Source organism: Hypanus sabinus, chromosome 12 (assembly GCF_030144855.1).
Source record: "Hypanus sabinus isolate sHypSab1 chromosome 12, sHypSab1.hap1, whole genome shotgun sequence".
In the NCBI taxonomy this organism is placed as follows: domain Eukaryota; kingdom Metazoa; phylum Chordata; class Chondrichthyes; order Myliobatiformes; family Dasyatidae; genus Hypanus; species Hypanus sabinus.
The window spans coordinates 65,293,025-65,312,583 of record NC_082717.1 but is presented as its reverse complement, the minus strand read 5'-3'; the positions used below and the strand labels follow the sequence as shown (position 1 = coordinate 65,312,583).

Genomic DNA, 19,559 nt, shown 5'->3' with positions numbered 1-19,559 from the left:
AATAATCCAAATAGAACATACAGGGTAAATGGTAGGGCATTGAGGAATGCAGTGGAACAGAGAGATCTAGGAATAACAGTGCATAGTTCCCTGAAGGTGGAGTCTCATGTAGATAGGGTGGTGAAGAAGGCTTTTGGAACGCTGGCCTTTATAAATCAGAGCATTGAGTACAGAAGTTGGGATGTAATGTTACAATTGTACAAGGCATTGGTAAGGCCAAATTTGGAATATTGTGTACAGTTCTGGTCACCGAATTATAGGAAAGATATCAATAAATTAGAGAGACTGCAGAGACAATTTACTAGGATGTTACCTGGGTTTCAGCACTTAAGTTACAGAGAAAGGTTAAACAAGTTAGGTCTCTATTCATTGGAGCGTAGAAGGCTGAAGGGTGATTTGATCGAGGTATTTAAAATTTTGAGAGGGATAGATAGAGTTGACGTGAATAGGCTGTTTCCATTGAGAGTAGGGGAGATTCAAACGAGAGGACATGATTTGAGAGTTAGGGGGCAAAAGTTTAAGAGAATTTCTTTACTCAGAGAGTGATAGCTGTGTGGTATGAGCTTCCTGTAGAAGTTGTAGAGGCCAGTTCAGTTGTGCCATTTAAGGTAAAATTGGATAGGTATATGGACAGGAAAGGAGTGTAGGGTTATGGGCTGAGTGTGGGTAGGTGGGACAAGGTGAGATTAAGAGTTCGGCACGGACTAGGAGGGCCGAGATGGCCTGTTTCCGTGCTGTGATTGTTATATGGTTATATGGTTAAATGCTTAGTTTAGGCTTGATTTTGCTATGCTTGGAGGGCACCTAAAGAGCACTAAACATAGTAGATTAGGTGCATGATATGGAAGGTCATGAAGTGTAAAGATAGCCAGGACTATGTTTATAATTCGCATAAAGCAGTGAAATTGATTGGGAAATTTATGCCTGATCTGTGAGTAAAGAAGGAATTGTGTTCACCTTTGAAATATGTATGGAGATGTACTCCAGCATTCACCTTTAAAAAAATAAGTTCAGCGAGACATGATTCATGAAAGAAGAAAGAAAGTTGCTAGAAATGCTAAGGGGGTCATCGTATATAAAGCGGGAAGAAGATACTGTATATCAGAGAAATGAAAGCCTAAAATACCCATACTTAAAACATGTCTCACTTTATCCCCCTTTCTCCTGACAAAAATTTACAATAAGTTAGAAGGAAATAAGTAACTTGAAACATATACAATTACATGAAGATAGTGTGATAATTTCAAGAAATTTACCAACAGGATGGATTTGATTTTAAAATCATTCTTTTTTAAATTGCACAATAGTACAGTGATAAATGAGCATTAATGAATTCCAGAAATAATGCTCAAAGATATGCTTTGTGACACAATAAATTGCAATCAGCACTGCAAATTAGCATGAAATCTCAGTGCCAATAATCTAAATTTTTTCATCATCTTTTTATGCATCTGCATCATTCTATGCAAATATGACACTTTAATGAAAATCCTCAATAATTTAGTCTGCCATTGGCCAATGATATATACATCTTCAATTCATTAAAAAGTAAATATTGAATATATAAATATCTCATTGTGAATTATAATAACGGATTGATTCTGTATCATATACATGTGATATGCAGAAGTTCATTTGTTCAGTTTTCATTTCAAAGTCAATATCAAAGTAAAATTTATCATCAGAGTATATACACATCACCACATAAACCCTGAGATTCTTTTTCCTGCAGGCATATTTAGCAAAATATAGAATAGTAACATGTCGATATTAAGGGAGAAGAGGTGTTGGGGTTGTTAAAATACATTAAGATAGTTAAGTCCCCAGGGCCTGACGGAATATTCCCTCGGCTGCTCCACGAGGCGAAGGAAGAGACTGCTGAGCCTCCGGCTAGGATCTTTATGTCCACGTTGTCGTCGGGAATGGTACGGAGGATTGGAGGGAGGCGAATGTTGTCCCCTTGTTCAAAAAAGGTAGTAGGGATAGTCCAGGTAATTATAGACCAGTGAGCCTTACGGCTGTGGTGGGAAAGCTGTTGGAGAAGATTCTTAGAGATAGAATCTATGGGCATTTAGAGAATCATGGTCTGATCAGGAACAGTCAGTATGGCTTTGTGAAAGGCAGATCGTGTCTAACAAGCCTGATAGAGTTCTTTGAAGAGTTGACCATGCATATAGATGAGGGTAGTGCAGTGGATGTGATCTACATGGATTTTAGTAAGGCATTTGACAAGGTTCCACAGGTTAGGCTTATTCAGTAAGTCAGAAGGCATGGGATCCAGGGAAGTTTGGCCAGGTGGATACAGAATTGGCTTGCCTGCAGAAAGCAGAAGGTCGTGGTGGAAGGAGTACATTCAGATCGGAGGGTTGCGACTAGTGGTGTCCCACAAGGATCAGTTCTGGGACCTCTACTTCTTGTGATTTTTATTAATGACCTGGATATAGGGGTAGAAGAGTGGGTTGACAATTTTGCAGACGGCACAAAGGTTGGTGGAGTGTTGAGGATTGTCGAAGACTGCAGACAGACATTGATAGGATGCAGAAGTGAGCTGAGAAGTGGCAGATGGAGTTCAACCTGGAGAAGTGTGAGGTGGTACACTTTGGAAGGACAAACTCCAAGGCAGAGTACAAAGTAAATGGCAGGATACTTGGTAGTGTGGAGGAGCAGAGAGATCTGGGGGTACATGTCCACAGATCCCTGAAAGTTCCCTCACAGGTATATAGGGTAGTTAAGAAAGCTTATGGAGTGTTAGCTTTCGTAAGTCCAGGGATAGAGTTTAAGAGTTGCAGGGTAATGATGAAGTTCTATAAAACTCTGGTTAGGCCACACTTGGAGTACTGTGTCCAGTTCTGGTCGCCTCACTATAGGAAGGATGTGAAAGCATTGGAAAGGGTACAGAGGAGATTTACCAGGATGCTGCCTGGTTTAGAGAGTATGCATTATGATTAGAGATTAAGAGAGCTAGGGCTTTACTCTCTGGAGAGAAGGAGGATGAGAGGAGATGTGATAGAGGTATACAAAATATTAAGAGGAATAGATAGAGTGGACAGCCAGAGCCTCTTCCCCAGGGCACCACCGCTCAATACAAGAGGACATGGCTTTAAGGTAAGGGGAGGAAAGTTCAAGGGGGTTATTAGAGGAAGGTTTTTTACTCAAGAGTGGTTGGTAAGCAGAATGCACTGCCTGAGTCAGTGGTGGAGGCAGATACACTAGTGAAGTTTAAGAGACTACTAGACAGGTATATGGAGGAATTTAAGGTGGAGGGTTATATGGGAGGCAGGGTTTAAGAGTCAGCACAACATTGGGGGCCGAATGGCCTATACTGTGCTGTATTGTTCTATGTTCTAACTGTAAACAGCATCAATGAACAACAAACTGTGCAAATACAAATATAAGTAAACAGCAGTAAATAACAAGAGCACGAATTAGCAAGATATTAGGTAAAAGGATTGCCCAAGTGGGCTTAGCGTGAACCCCTCGAAACAAAACAGGCAGCGTCTTCTATTCTTGCAGCAACCTCACTGAAAAAAATAGTATTGTGCCGCATTATTACAATTTAACTGAATGAATAAGAAACTACATTGGATATAACTTGCATCTAGAGCAACTTAGCTAATGTTTAATCAATCCGAGAGACTTACGTTGCTTTGCCTTCCCTCAGGAAAATGCAAGATAAAGAAAATTGCAGTGTGGCAGCAACAATTTTTTTAGATAAAGGCTTGAATTTCAGCTTTACATCTGTCTGTGTGGGCATGGGACTAGCATATTGCTTCATGTTAATGCTACTGGTGGCAAGGGCTTTCCTACGGCCTGAAGGTGACTCCTACAGAAAGAAGAACATGAAAATTAGTGAATAGAACTTAATTTGACATGAGAATACAAAAGTGTACATCAACCAATATTCCCATCAAATTGACAACTAGTTTTGTTAGGTAAACAGAAAAATAACTACTTGTATTTGAAATGCATGGAGACTTAAATAATTACCAGTGGAGGTAAACATACTGTAAATATATTTCTCTGGTCTTTAAGCACTTAATCACCATTATCTGGTCCTAGTGAAGGCTTGATAAATTGATAAAACAATTATTAATATCTCCAATCATATTTTGAAAAATATTTTATTATAAGAAGCATATTTTACTTCTTCAAAACTGAATTTCAAATATTCCTGTCTGCTAAGTTCTTCAAAACCTGGAATATTTAAACATAAATATATAATAAAGTATACAGCTAATTATTCTGAAAATGTTCCTTATACAATTCATTACCATAATATCATATTTACAAACAAGAGAAAATGTTAAATATAAATAGTAATGCTTCAAATTTAATCAGTTTTGCAAGCAGAAGCACTGAAAATTTTGGAGATACATGAATATGTTGTTACACTTATGAGTGAAAAATATTTCAGTAGCAAATTTTAACTTGACAAATAAAAACTGAATAATGTTAAGTATTAGGTGTTAAAATTAAGCTTTTAATACATAATTGGCATTCTGAAAACACTGACTACCTTTACTGATGTCCATTGCTAGCAGGCATATATTGCAGATTTTGTGCTATACAGTATTTGACATTTCAGTTATTATACAAGCTGAGTAGAATAAGTCAGAAATGTAACATGCCATCCTTCATAGAAAGTCTTGTTCAAGACCATCCTTATCTGAGAGATTATGCTTGGCTGCATTATACAGAACTAATAGTGCATGTAGATACCTTAAGAATGAATATAAAAATGCATCAAACACTCAAGGAGGATTTAAGTCCACTCAGAGAAAGACTTCAAAATATGCAAATACTCTCTACAGAATTAGGTTTTACAGATTTGATGAGTACAAACAATAAAAGGTGCTCTTTTCCCTTGCTGCCACTGTCAATCAGTGAATGCGATTAATGCCCAAGGTTCTGAAAAACCTGTTAAATTAAATAGTTCTGTACAATAAAGATCCATCAATTTATTACAATACTGCTATCATTATGGTGTTACTGCCAATATAGTTAAGTACCTCACTATCAGTAGTTGAAGGGAATGAAAACCACCGCATGCTGCCTCCAATCTTTAAACGACACTCATTACATCTTATGTAGCATAGATTGTTACTCTATCTTGTTTTTGTTTAAAGTCAATTTTATGCAATAATTTTGTATGGATGATTAATAAAGCATTCATTCTATTTTGTTTAATTCAACAGACTCAAGGTAATTAACTAGATATTTTCAGCACAGTGAATCCATTATGAACAAATTTCCAAACACAATAGGAAAAAAATTAATGGGCAAATTACAGTGTAGCTTTCATACTGCTCAATATAAAAACTAGAACACAAAGGTGTTTATCACAGCAATGTAACATGAATTGGCAAGCAAAGAGTCTCAACACTTGGCCTTTACAATAGAAAACAAAAACACCACAATTTAAAGATTAAAAAGCTTTTTAAAATAATTTGGCCACTCTGTGAACACTTGTGACTATTTAAGTATAATAACTAAAGGAGAGTGAGTGATTGAGTGAGTGAGTCAGTGTGTGTCAGCCTGTCTCTCTCTGCTAGAGAAACAGATTTCCATTCAGTTCTTCTACTTCACAGAAAGACGACGACTGCCAGGAGTTCCACTATCAAAGCCAAACCTTTGACAAATTAATGCTTAGCTGTAAGTGACAAAACCAATGCAAATGGCTAATTTAATAAGCCATGAATGAAATGGAATGCAATTCATTCATGGCTTATTAAGGTGCTAATTTGTAGATCTAAAGCATTCCCACACCTGGTAAAGCTGTATTAAATACCAACCGCTTACTCCAACAATGAGGTCGTGCCTGGGAATGCATACAGTCTTGCTAACCTTGACCTATGCCTTTTCAGAAGTAGTAATTTCATCATGTGAGAAAAATGCAAAATAAATAGAAAACACCTTTGCAGGTGCTTTTACATGGTTAAAAAGAACAAGATAAAACAGCAGCACTGCATCACAATTACATCAAAACTAGAACACTTAATGTGATAAATTTGATAACAATTTTTACAGGTCACTTTGCTCCTATCCCTTTGTACTCTGTGCAATTCCAGTTCCACTGCATCACAAAGAGAAAGGGGAGGAAAATTTATTTTTATGATTTGTGTGATTTGTTAAGTAATGTACATTGGAACTAGTTCTTCATATGTAAACAAAAGGAACTGTTGCATAGCTGAGCATTTTATGATCTGTTAAAGCTGTTTAAAGAGCAGACTATCCGCTCTGGATATTTATAAATTTATTGTCAAGTAACCAGAAATTTAACCATTTTAGTAAATCCTGCCGCTTTTAACTGGCATCAATACAGTGCAGAAACAGGAATTGGGAGAGAGGTGCTGAAGTAGATCACACATAAAGAACAGTCTCCTCAAATCTTGACCAATTTCTATGCAAATAAGCATAGGTAAATATGAATTCCTGCAACCAATCACCACCACCCACTTTAGTTCTTAATAGAGCAAATCAGTGACAGCAAGGTTTCTATCATTGTACATCAATCAGATATTTTCCTGTAGTCCTAGACTTCCTGACTGGGAGAACTCAGTCAGTCCAGATCGGAGGCAGCATCTCCAACACCATCACACTGAGCATGGGGCTCCCCAGGGTTGCGTGCTCAGTCCACTGCTCTTCATTCTGCTGACCCACAACTGTGCTGCAACACACAGCTCGAACCACATCATCAAGTTTGCCGATGACACGACAGTGGTGGGTCTCATCAGCAAGAACGACAAGTCAGCATACAGAGAGGAGGTGCAGCAGCTAATGGACTGCTGCACAGCCAACAACCTTTCTCTGAGTGTGAACAAAACAAAAGAGATGGTTGTTGACTTCAGGAGGCACAGAGCGAACACTCCCTGCTGAACATTGACGGTTCCTCAGTAGAGAAAGTAAAGAGCACCAAATTTCTTGGTGTTCACCTGGTGGAGAATCTCACCTGGTCCCTCAACACCAGCTCCATAACAAAGAAAGCCCAGCAGCATCTCTACTTTCTGCAAAGGCTGAGGAAAGTCCATCTCCATCCCCCATCCTCACCACGTTCTACAGGGGTTGTATTGAGAGCATCCTGAGCAGCTGTATCACTGCCTGGTTTGGATATTACACCATCTTGGATCACAAGACCCTGTAGCGGATAGTGAGGTCAGCTGAGAAGATCATCAGGGTCTCTCTTCACGCCATCACAGACATTTACATCACACTCTGCATCCACAAAGCAAACAGCATTATGAAGGACCCCATGCACCCCTCATACAAATTCTTCTCCCTCCTGCCATCTGGGAAAAGGCACCAAAGCATTCGGGCTCTCACAACCAGACTATATAACAGTTTCTTCCCCCAAGCCATCAGACTCCTCAATACCCAGAGTCTGGACTGACACCAACTTACTGCCCTCTACTGTGCCTATTGTCTTGTTTATTATTTATTGTAATGCCTACACTGTTTTATGCAGTCCTGGGTAGGTCTGTAGTCTAATGTATTTTTTTTTATGTTGTTTTACATAGTTCAGTGTAGTTTTTGTATTGTTTCATGTAGCACCATGGTTCTGAAAAACGTTGTCTCGTTTTTACTGTGGATTGTACCAGCAGTTATAGTCAAAATGACAATAAAAAGTGACTTGACTTGACTAGATCAACAATATTTTGTTCGGCAACCTTTATATAATTTTCAGAAAATCCAATGGACAACCTAGAACCTCTGTGAATTCTATGGCCAACAGTCTGACTCCTTTAATCAATGAAATTTAAGTTCTGGGAAATAAATAGAGGATCTGTTTATTCACAACAGGAGTAGAATGAAATCAACATTGAGTTAAGAGAAAAAATGATAACTGAGAAGCATGAAGAAAAAATATTTTTGGAACCTCTAAACATACACTAGCAGCAGGAATGATATTTGGCAAATTAAATGGCTCCTTTTTGACTTTATTTTATTTAGAGATATAGTACAGCAACAGGCCTTCCCGTACAGTAAGTCCTTGCTGGCCAATTACACCTGTATGACCAATTAACCTACTAACCCTATGTCTTTGGAATGGGAAGGAAAACCAGGAGGAAAGCCACACAATTGTGGGAAAAACATACAAACTCCTTACAAGTAGCAGCAGAAACTGGCCCAGGTCACTGGTGTTGTGAAGTATAACACTAATTGCTACACTACCTCACCACTCAGACTTCTTAACTACATACCACTCCCTCAGCAATTATGATTATGAGCTAAAGGAACAATAAATAAACAAATTCAACAAGTTCTTAAAAAATAAAATTGAGGCTAAGGGGCTGACGCTGTTGGCTTGAACAATGCACCAACACAAAATTAATCAGCAAGTGCAGAAATTTATAACTCAAGACATATTTCCTCATTGCATGAACAGGGTAGCATAGATTGTACGTTACTTACAGGTCATGCATGGTCTCCTCTCACTGCTGCCATCAGAAAGGTGGTACCTGTACCAGGGTCTCAAGACTCACATCACCAGGTTCAGGAAGACCACCAGGCTCTTTAGCCGAAGGGGATAACTTCACTTGCCCTATCACTGAATTGTTCCCACAACCTAAGGACTCTTCATCTCAGGTTCTCAATATTTATTGCTTGCTTATTGTTATTTCTTTCCTTTTCTATTTGCACAATTTGTTGTCTTTTACATGCTGGTTACCGGCCCATTAGAGGCAGTTCTTCACTGATTCTATTATGCTTATGGATTTATCACATATCCCCACAAGAAAAGGAATCTTAGAGTGTATATGGTGACATATATGTACTTTGATAATAAAATTACTTTGAACTGTGTTGTGAACTTGCTAATATCTTTCCAGGAAGTTTGCTCCTATGTTTTATGTCTATTTTTGGAAGGAAGGTGGCTTTCTTTGTGTGAAAAGTTCACTGAAAACTAATAAGTGAAAATATAAAGCTGCAAATGTGTATAGTAACAAATTAAGCCTTTGCTTGTAATATTTAAGATTGAAAAATAAATTAATTTCTTTAGAACACAGAACATTACAGAAACCCACGCATCAGCCCACCATAGTTGCACCAACCATAATGCTAATGTAAACAGTGCTCATCTGCCTGCACAGGGCCTATGTCCCTCCATCCCCGATGTTCACTGGTCTAAATGCCCTGGCAGCACATTCCATTCACCTACCATCTGTGTGTAAAATATCCAGCCTGGTAAAACTCCTTTAAACCTTCTCCTTTCATCTTAAAGTCATGCCCTCTAATATTTAACATTTCTGTTCTGGGGGAGAAAGTCTCTCTACCCTATCTGTGCTTCGCACGAGTTCACATACTTCAACAGGTTGCCCTCAGCTTTTAACACACCAGAGAAAACAATCCAAGCTTTTCAAGCCTCTCGTTGATACCTATTACACACCTATCCAGGCAATACCCCTGAGAAGCTCTTCTGCACCCCCTCCAAAGCCTCCACATCATTCCTATGGTGAGGTAACTGCAACTGCACACAATACTTCAAATGTAGACCAGCCAAAGATATTGGTCATTCAATGATAACACATGAAGACTGCTTGTAATGCAGAAAGATAAAAAAGTCTGCAATTCAGAGCAGAGCTTATAAGATTAGATCAACGACCAGTGAGCAGAAGAACAACAAAGTTGAATGAATTTTTTCAAAATGCTAGTGCCTCCAGGTGATGTTTCCCTTGTGGGATGACAACTATTCTTATTTGTACATGGAGATTGTACAAGGATGAATACATACAAACTATTCACAAAATTAGAGGTAAATTAGATCCCTATAATCACGTACGTGGTTCACTACGGAAATTTAAACCAGATGAAATCAGACAATACTTGTGAAACATGATACCAACATGACAACTTAATTGAATACAAATTAATTATACTCATCAGGGCTACAATTTCATAGCATTCTCCTAGATTGGACACACCAGAATGAATATGCTCAACCAATGATCTCTCTTTGTGTTCAGAATCAGAATTAGGTCTAATATTACCTGCATACATTATGAAATTTGTTAATTTTACAGCAGCAGTACAATGAAATTTATGATAAATCAATATAGAGAAAAAACTGAATTACAGTGAGTATATACATGTCCATTAAATTGTTAAGTTAAAATAATTAGAGCAAAATAACAGAAATTTAAAAAAATAGTAAGGTAGTGTTCATGAGTTCAATGTCCATTAAGAAAACAGATGGCAGAGGGGAAGAATCTGCTCCAGAATCGCTAAGTGTGTGCCTTCAGGCTTTGATACCTCTTTCCTAATGGTAACAGTGTGAAGAGGGTATGTCCTGCGTGGAGGGGGTCTTTAACAATGGACACTGCTTTCCTAAGGCACCGCACCTTAAAGATGTCTTCGGTAATATGGAGGGCTGGTACTCATGATAGAGCTGACTAATGTTACAAGTTTTTGCAACTTATTTCATAGTCCTGCACCCCCCACCCCGTACAGCCTGTCAGAATGCTCTCCAGGGTATATGTGTTGAAGCTAGACTGTTGTAATTGACAAACCAAATTTCTTCAAATCCTCTCATGGAATATAGACATTGTCTTGCCTTCTTAATAATTGCATCAATACGTTGCATGCAGGTTAGGGCTTTAGAGATATTGACACCCAGAAACTTGCAGCCTTTCTCCTTTCTTAAAAAGTGGAATGACATTAGCAATATTCCAGTCCTCTGGCACCATGCCAGAGTCCAATGATTTCTGAAAAATCATTTCTAAACCCACCACAATCTCTAATGCTACCTCTTTCAGAACCCTGGGTTACAGTTCATTTGGTCTGGGTGACTTATGTAACTTTAGGTCTTTCAGCTTTTTGAGCACCTTCTCTCTTGTAATAGTAACCTCACCCCCTTCTTTTCCTTCACACTCTACAACATCAGACATACTGTTACTATGGCAAGGAAAATTATATGCAACTTAAATAAAGCTTTGTCAACACGAAGTATTGAAGTAAACAACGTCATTGTGACCACTGAAACTGTATTAAGTTACCACTGATGTAAAAAATGTGACGTACTTTGAGTTTAGAGGCCCCTTCTTCAAAGAATGTCTCAAGTATGATGGCTCCTTTTGTGCCGAATAAAGACTTGGATATCAACTGCTTCAGTGTCTCCCAGTGACTTCATTCACAGTTACAACAAGGCCAGGAGTCTATCCTAGCATCCAAAATGTCCATTTATGAGGCTGATAACTGTGGGACAGTAGATGTCAATAGACAATAGACAATAGGTGCAGAAGTAGACCATTCAGCCCTTCAAGCCTGAACCACCATTCTGAGATTATGGCTGATCATCTACTATCAATACCCAGTTCCTGCCTTATCCCCATATCCCTTGATTCCCCTATCCATAAGATACCTATCTAGCTCCTTCTTGAAAACATCCAGAGAACTGGCCTCCACTGCCTTCTGAGGCAGTGCATTTCACACCCACACAACTCTCTGGGAGAAGAAGTTTTTCCTTAACTCTGTCCTAAATGACCTACCCCTTATTCTTAAACCATGCCCTCTGGTACTGGACTCTCCCAGCATCTGGAACATATTTCCTGACTCTATCTTGTCCAATCCCTTAATAATCTTATATGTTGCAATCAGATCCCCTCTCAATCTCCTTAACTCCAGCGTGTACAAGCCAAGTCTCTCTAACCTCTCTGCGTAAGACAGTCCGGACATCCCAGGAATTAACCTTGTGAATCTACGCTGCACTTCCTCTACAGCCAGGATGTCCTTCCTTAACCCTGGAGACCAAAACTGTACACAATACTCCAGGTGTGGTCTCACCAGGGCCCTGTACAAATGCAAAAGGATTTCCTTGCTCTTGTACTCAATTCCCTTTGTAATAAAGGCCAACATTCCATTAGCCTTCTTCACTGCCTGCTGCACTTGCTCATTCACCTTCAGTGACTGATGAATAAGGACTCCTAGATCTCTTTGTATTTCTCCCTTACCTAACTCTACATCACTCAGATAATAATCTGCCTTCCTGTTCTTACTCCCAAAGTGGATAACCTCACACTTATTCACATTAAATGTCATCTGCCAAGTATCTGCCCACTCACCCAGCCTATCCAAGTCACCCCGAATTCTCCTAACATGCTCATCACGTTACACTGCCACCCAGCTTAGTATCATCAGCAAACTTGCTGATGTTATTCTCAATGCCTTCATCTAAATCGTTGATGTAAGTCGTAAACAGCTGTGGTCCCAATACCGAGCCCTGTGGCACCCCACTAGTTACCACCTGCCATTCCGAGAAACACCCATTCACCACTACCCTTTGCTTTCTATCTGCCAACCAGTTTTCTATCCATGTCAATGTCTTTCCCCCGATGCCATGAGCTCTGATTTTACCCACCAATCTCCTATGTGGGACCTTATCAAATGCCTTCTGAAAATCGAGGTACACCAGATCCACTGGATCTCCCCTGTCTAACTTCCTGGTTACATCCTCGAAAAACTCCAATAGATTAGTCAAGCATGATTTGCCCTTGGTAAATCCATGCTGGCTCGGCCCAATCCTATCACTGCTATCTAGATATGCCACTATTTCATCTTTAATAATGGACTCTAGCATCTTCCCCACTACTGAAGTCAGGCTGACAGGACGATAGTTCTCTGTTTTCTCCCTCCCTCCTTTCTTAAAAAGTAGGATAACATTAGCCATTCTCCAATTCTCAGGAACTGATCCTGAATCTAAGGAACATTGGAAAATGATTACCAATGCATCCGCAATTTCCAGAGCTACCTCGTTTAGTACCCTAAGATGCAGACCATCTGGACCTGGGGATTTGTTAGCCTTCAGTCCCATCAGTCTACTCATCACCCTTTTCTTCCTAATGTCAATCTGTTTCATTTCCTCTGTTACCCTATGTCCTTGGCCCATCCATACCTCTGGGAAATTGCTTGTGTCTTCCCTAGTGAAGACAGATCTAAAGTACTTCTTAAATTCTTCTGCCATTTCTCGGTTTCCCATAACAATTTCACCCAATTCATTCTTTAAGGGCCCAACATTGTTCTTAACCATCTTCTTTCTCTTCACATACCTAAAAAAGCTTTTGCTATCCTCCTTTATATTCCTGGCTAGCTTGCGTTCGTACCTCATTTTTTTCTTCCCATATTGCCTTTTTAGTTAAGTTCTGTTGTTCCTTAAAAATTTCCCAATCATCTGTCTTCCCACTCACCTTAGCTCTGTCATACTTTTTTTTTAATGCTATGCAATCTCTGACTTCCTTTGTCAACCACTGTGGCCCCTTTCCCCCCTTTGAATCCTTCCTTCTCTGGGGGATGAACTGATTTTGCACCTTGTGCATTATTCCCAAGAATACCTGCCATTGCTGTTCCATTGTCTTTTCTGCTAGGATATCCGTCCACTTAACTTTGGCCAGCTCCTCCCTCATGGCTCCATAGTCTCCTTCGTTCAACTGCAACACTGACACCTCCAATCTGCCCTTATCCTTCTCAAATTGCAGATAAAAACTTATCATATTATGGTCACTACCTCCTAATGGCTCCTTTACTTCAAGATCGCTTATCAAATCCTGTTCATTACACAACACTAAATCCAGAATAGCCTTGTCCCTGGTCAGCTCTCGTACAAGCTGTTCCAAGAATGCATCCCGTAGGCACTCTACAAACTCCATATCCTGGGGTCCAGCACCAACCTGATTCTCCCAGTTCACCTGCATGTTGAAATCCCCCATAACTACTGCGACATTACCTTTGCCACATGCCAATGTTAACTCCCTATTCAACTTACACCCAATATCCATGCTACTGTTTGGGGGCCTGTAAACAACTCCCATTAGGGTCTTTTTGCCCTTACTGTTCCTCAATTCTATCCACACAGTCTCTACTTCTCCTGATCCTATGTCCCCCCTTGCAAAGGACTGAATCTCATTCCTCACCAACAGGGCCACCCTACCCCCTCTGCCCACATTTCTGTCCCTACGATAGCATGTATACCCTTGTACATTCATTTCCCAGGTCTGATCTCCCTGCAGCCATGTCTCTGTTATCCCAACAACATCATAGTTACCCATTCGTACCTGAGCTTCAAGCTCATCCGTCTTATTTCTGACACCGTGCATTCAGATATAGACTTTTTAGCCCATTTCTCCTCTCTCTGTTTAAATCGCTGTCAATTGTGCTTAACCCAGCTCCCCAAACTCCCATCGGGCTATACGCCCCTTGAATTTTGTTGTCCTTCCTAAATTTACTTATTCTTTCTGCACATTTAACTCCATGTTCCGTCAGACCATCCCTCTGTACATGTGTCCTCCTTATCACTTGTTCCGCCTCACCTTTCTCTACTACACACTTAATATTCCGGAACCGTGTCCTTGAGCTTGGTGGTATGAGCTTTTAGGCTTCTGTATCTTCTGCCCAATGGGTGAGAGTAGAAGAATGTCCAGAGTGGGTGAGATCTTTGATCATGCTGGCTGCCTTACCTAAGCAGGGAGAAGCATAGACAGAGTCCATAGAGGGAAAGCTGGTTCCTATGATGTGCTGACCAATATCCCGAACACTCTGCAGTTATTTTGTGGTCATGTACAGAGTAGTTGCAATACAAAGCAATTACGCATTGAGACAGATTGCCTTCTATGGTACTTCGATAAAAATTGGTTAGTATTGTCAGGGGCATGTCCTATTTCTTTACCTTCCTGAAACAAAAGAGGCATTGGTGAGCTTTCTCGGCTGGGATATCAACGTGGTTGGACCAGGACAAGCTCTTGGTGATGCTCACATCTAGGAACTTGAATCTCTCAACCACAGCACCACTGATAGACAGTGGAGCATGTGTGCCAGCTTCCTTTCTGAAGTCAATGAGTCTTTTGTTTTGTTGCCAATGAGGGAAAAGGTTATCGCCATGACACCATGTCAGTAACCTCTCTTTCTCCTTCCTGTATTCCAATTCATCATTATTTGAGAGGCAGCCCACTACAGTGGTATCATGGCAAGCTTGTAGGTGAAGTTAGAGCAGAATCTGATCACGTAGTACGTAAAGAGTCAAGTAGGGAGCTGAGGATGCAACTAGTGTTTAGAATAATCATGAGGTATCTCCTTACTGATTGTGATTTGTTGATCAGAAACTCATGGTTGCACTTGCAGAGAGGGGCATCAACTTCCAGGGCGTGGAGTTTAGTGAACAGTTTGCTTGGAATAATAGCATTGAAGGCAGAACCACAGTCAATGAACAATAGTCAGACACGGCTGCCTTAACTATCCAGATAGACCACAGGTGAGTTTTCAACTAACAAAATGGTGTCCACCATAGACCTGTTTCAGTAGCAGGCAAATGAGGTTGTCTAGAAAACGAGTTAACATGTACCATGACCAGCTTCCCAAAACACTCCATGATGATAGATGGTAGATGTTAGAACCACTGGGCAATAGTCATTAAGGCACATTATCTTGTTTATCTTGGCTACCAGGATGATCATGGCCTTCTTAAAGCAGTGGACAACCACGGCCTAAAGCAGGGAAAGGTTACAGAAGTCTGCAGGTCAGCAGCACGATGGTCACTCTTCACAGAAGGACTGAGTTCAAGCAGCTCAAGTCAAGTCAAGTTACTTTTTATTGTCATTTTGACCATAACTGCTGGTACAGTACACAGTAAAAACAAGACGATGTTTTTCAGAACCACGGTGCTACATGAAACAGTACAAAAACTACACTGAACTATGTAAAAACAACACAGAAAAAAAACCCACTAGATTACAGACCGACCCAGGACTGCGCAAAGTGCACAAAAAGTGCAGGCATTACAATAAATAATAAATAAGACAATAGGCACAGTAGAGGGCAGTAAGTTGGTGTCAGTCCAGGCTCTGGGTATTGAGGAGTCTGATGGCCTGGGGGCAGAAACTGTTACATAGTCTGGTCATGAAGTCCCGAATGCTTCGGTGCCTTTTCCCAGATAATAGGAGGGAGAAGAGTTTGTATGAGGAGTGCGTGGGGTCCTTCATAATGCTGTTTTCTTTGCAGATGCAGCATGTAGTGTAAATGTCCGTGATGGCGGGAAGAGAGACCCCAATGATTTTCTCAGCTGACCTCACTATCCGCTGCAGGGTCTTGTGATCCGAGATGGTGCAACTTCCGAACCAGGCAGTGATGCAGCTGCTCAGGATGCTCTCAATACAACCCCTGTAGAATGTGATGAGGATGAGGGGTGGGAGATGGACTTTCCTCAGCCTTTGCAGAAAGTAGAGATGCTGCTGGGCTTTCTTTGCTATGGAGCTGGTGTTGAGGGACCAGGTGAGATTCTCTGCCAAGTGAACCCCAAGAAATCTGGTGCTCTTAATGATCTCTACCTAGGAGCCATCGATGTTCAGCAGTGAATGTTCGCTCCATGCCCTTCTGAAGTCAACAACCATCTCTTTTGTTTTGTTCACATTCAGAGATAGGTTTTTGGCTCTGCACCCTTGGTTCTGGCACGAGGATGTTTTTGAAATTCTGAGATTTATGTGATAATTAGACTGTAATTTTATTGCTCTCCTTCAACTTTCTGTGTTTTCTTTCTTATTACCAACTGGCAGTTTGGCGTTCCGGATGGGCGATATGTTGATTTTGTACGAGGGTGAGGTTGGAGACCTGGGGCCCGATGTTCATGTTGGTTTATCTGTGTGGGTGATCTTGGGGGGCAGTTGGTGCTGTCTTCTTTTTTTTTTGCAGGAGCGGGCACTGAGGTTTGATGTTGGTGTCGCCTTTTTTATGAGAAGGTGTTGGGGGTTTGGAGTTGAGTGTTCTAACTGCCGTTTTCCATATGGGCTGTAATTTTTTTTTTGTCCAAAGGAGGAAATGGGGGAATTTGGGGTCTTCCCTTTTCATTTGGGGAGATGTCTTTTCTTTCAACAGCTCTCGTGGTTTTTCTGTATTTCATGGCTATCGGGAGAAGATGACTATCAGAGTTGTATTGTACAGGCATACTTTGACGATAAAATGAACCTCTGAACCACTAAAAGAGGTGGTGCTTTGCGATTATTCAGGATGCAACACAAGGATAAGGGAACTTGGTCCTTTCCAAAATATCCAAACTAGAAACAATGGAATAAAGCTTTTTTCTTTTGATGACTACAGTTCTTCTGTTTTAGATTTTAAGGCAAGGTGAAATTACATTTTACAGCTTCAATGGCGTACCTGTCCCTATAAGCCAACATGCTAATTTGATAAATACAGTTTTAAAAAAAAAGATGGCTGATTTTTTTTAACCACTTTTATACCAGGCTCTTTGTACCTTTTAAGGCAAAACGTTATTACATGATAGAGTGTCTTGTGCATTCAAATTCTAACATTTACCATTCAGACCTTAAAAATATTTATTATTTGTCATGATCTCCAAAAATACAGTACTCATCTCATGCTATTGATATTTATTACTTATTATTATTTTTCTTATTGTATTTGCAGTTTGTTGTCTTTCAAGTTTAAGTTTGTCGTTCATCTATACATGAATACAAGCAAACAAAAGTGTTCCTTCTGGGCCAAGATGCAAAACACAGAACCAACAGTCGTACACAGCACAAGGCACATAAAGCATATATAAGATAGCAAACATACATGAAGTCAGTAAAAAAAACATTCACACAAAAAATATATATAGTCCAAGACCCTGAGTCCAATAATGTTGCAACAGTCTGCAATCAAACACAATACAGCTTGTTTTTTGCCAAGCAAACACTGGGGGGCAGCAACAACTCTAGTTAGCATGCCGCGCCACACCAGCTCCGGTACTCTGGTGGAGCGCACCAACCCCAACACCACTCTCCTGGCAGCTGTAAACAGGTGACTCTGTCTTGAGGCCAAGTCCTCGTTACCACTGAGGCCAAGCAGCTCCCTTCCGTCTCCCAATAAATCAAGTGAATTATTTGTTTAATTTTTAGTTCTGTGTAAGAGATTGTTTTTCACTTTCAGTAAATTAGTATCATGATCAAGCACAATTAAACCAAGCACACTGAAGCTACACATTCAGAAAAGCTCTCTTTATACAGCACAGGACAACACAAGAAATATTTCTTTAAGTTCAAGTTTATTGTCTTTCAGTTGTACAGATGCATAGAGACAACGTTCCTCTGAGACCTCTTGCTCAATGGTATTAGTTCAGGACTTAAAAAAGGTTAGAAACCCCTACCTTGCTCCATACCAAGGTACACAAAAACAGTACATATAACTCACACATAACACATAAAGTAATATTACCACAAATAAATTAACAGATAATAAGATGCATAGATACAAGTTAAAAAACAAATATAGCTACGTAATGAGACCTGGGTGGTGACAGGGAGTTCAATAGTCTTACGGTCTGGGAAAGATGCTGTTTCCCATCTAACAGTCCTTGACTTTCTGCTACAGCACCTCATGCCTGACAGTAAGGGTTTCAAAGAGATTACTGGACAGTGGGTGGGTTCATTGACAATGCTAAGAGCACTGTATATGCAGCACTCCTGGTAAATAGCTCTAATGGGTGGAAGAGAGACTCATGCCTCCTCCATAGAGAGTTAACAGCGCCAAGATCCAATGATCCTCTCAGCAGTTTTCTCATTCCTTTGTAGGGACGCAATCAGAAACCTTTCAATTCCCATACCAGATGGTGATGCTGTTGGTCATGACATTCTCAATGATGCTCCCAAAAAAATTGGTTAAAATGAGAGGGGGTGTGAAAAATAAGCCTGATTCACCTCATTCTCCGCAGTTAAGTGCAGGCGCCGCTGTGTTTTGTTGACCAGAGATGGTGTTGAGGTACCAGGTGAGAATGTCCATTATGTGCACTCCCAGAAACTTGGTGCTCCTAACTTTCTCCATGTGCTGAGAGTGGTCTGGCTGCACCTTCCTAAATTCAGAATCATCTGTTTGGTATATTCCATGTTGAGACCCAAATTGTTGTACTTGCACCATCCTGCCAGACACTCTACTTCCTCTCTGTACACTGTTGCATCATTATTGTTGACGAGTCCAACCATTCTTGTCTCATCAGCGAACTTGATGATTCGGTTTGAACTGGATCTAGCGGTGCAGTCATGAATCAGCAACGTGAACAGCAGCAGGCTGAGCATGCAGCCCTGGGAAACATTTTTTCACCTGACTTTTCCACCATCTCTCAAACTCTCTCAAGATAATGCTCACTACTAATTGAATTTAAAATTCTTGAAGATAAAGTAAAGATGAAATGACACCAAGTAATTTCACTCAAAAAAATAGCATTTTTTGAGTCACGTGATATGACACATACAAACAAGATGACCAAAAATGGACGAAGGAGATATCTTCCTTTTTTAAACAAAAGGGCTTCCCTTCTTCCACCATCAACTCTGCTCTCAAACACATTTCTCCCATTTCCCGCACAACTGCCCTCTCCCCATCCGCCCGCCACCCACTCGGGATAGGGTTCCCCTTGACCTCACCTACCACCCCACCAGCCTCCAGGTCCAACGTATAATTCTCCATAACTTCCGCTACCTCCAACAGGATCCCACTACCAAGCACATCTTTCCCTCCCCCCCTCCCTTCTGCTTTCCGCAGGGATCGCTCCCTACGCGACTCCCTTGTCCACTTGGCCCCCCCATTGA

At 40.5% G+C, this 19,559-nt stretch overlaps 1 protein-coding gene across 2 annotated transcripts in view; it reads right to left on the bottom strand.

The window, feature by feature from the left end:
• ehbp1 (EH domain binding protein 1) overlaps window positions 1–19,559 on the bottom strand; it is a 387,730-nt gene that overhangs the window by 279,937 nt on the left and 88,234 nt on the right. For both annotated transcript variants that reach the window (XM_059986115.1, XM_059986116.1), the window contains exon 6: window positions 3,642–3,823. In XM_059986115.1, the coding sequence (XP_059842098.1) occupies window positions 3,642–3,823 (182 nt within the window). The remainder of the gene's footprint in view (window positions 1–3,641; window positions 3,824–19,559) is intronic.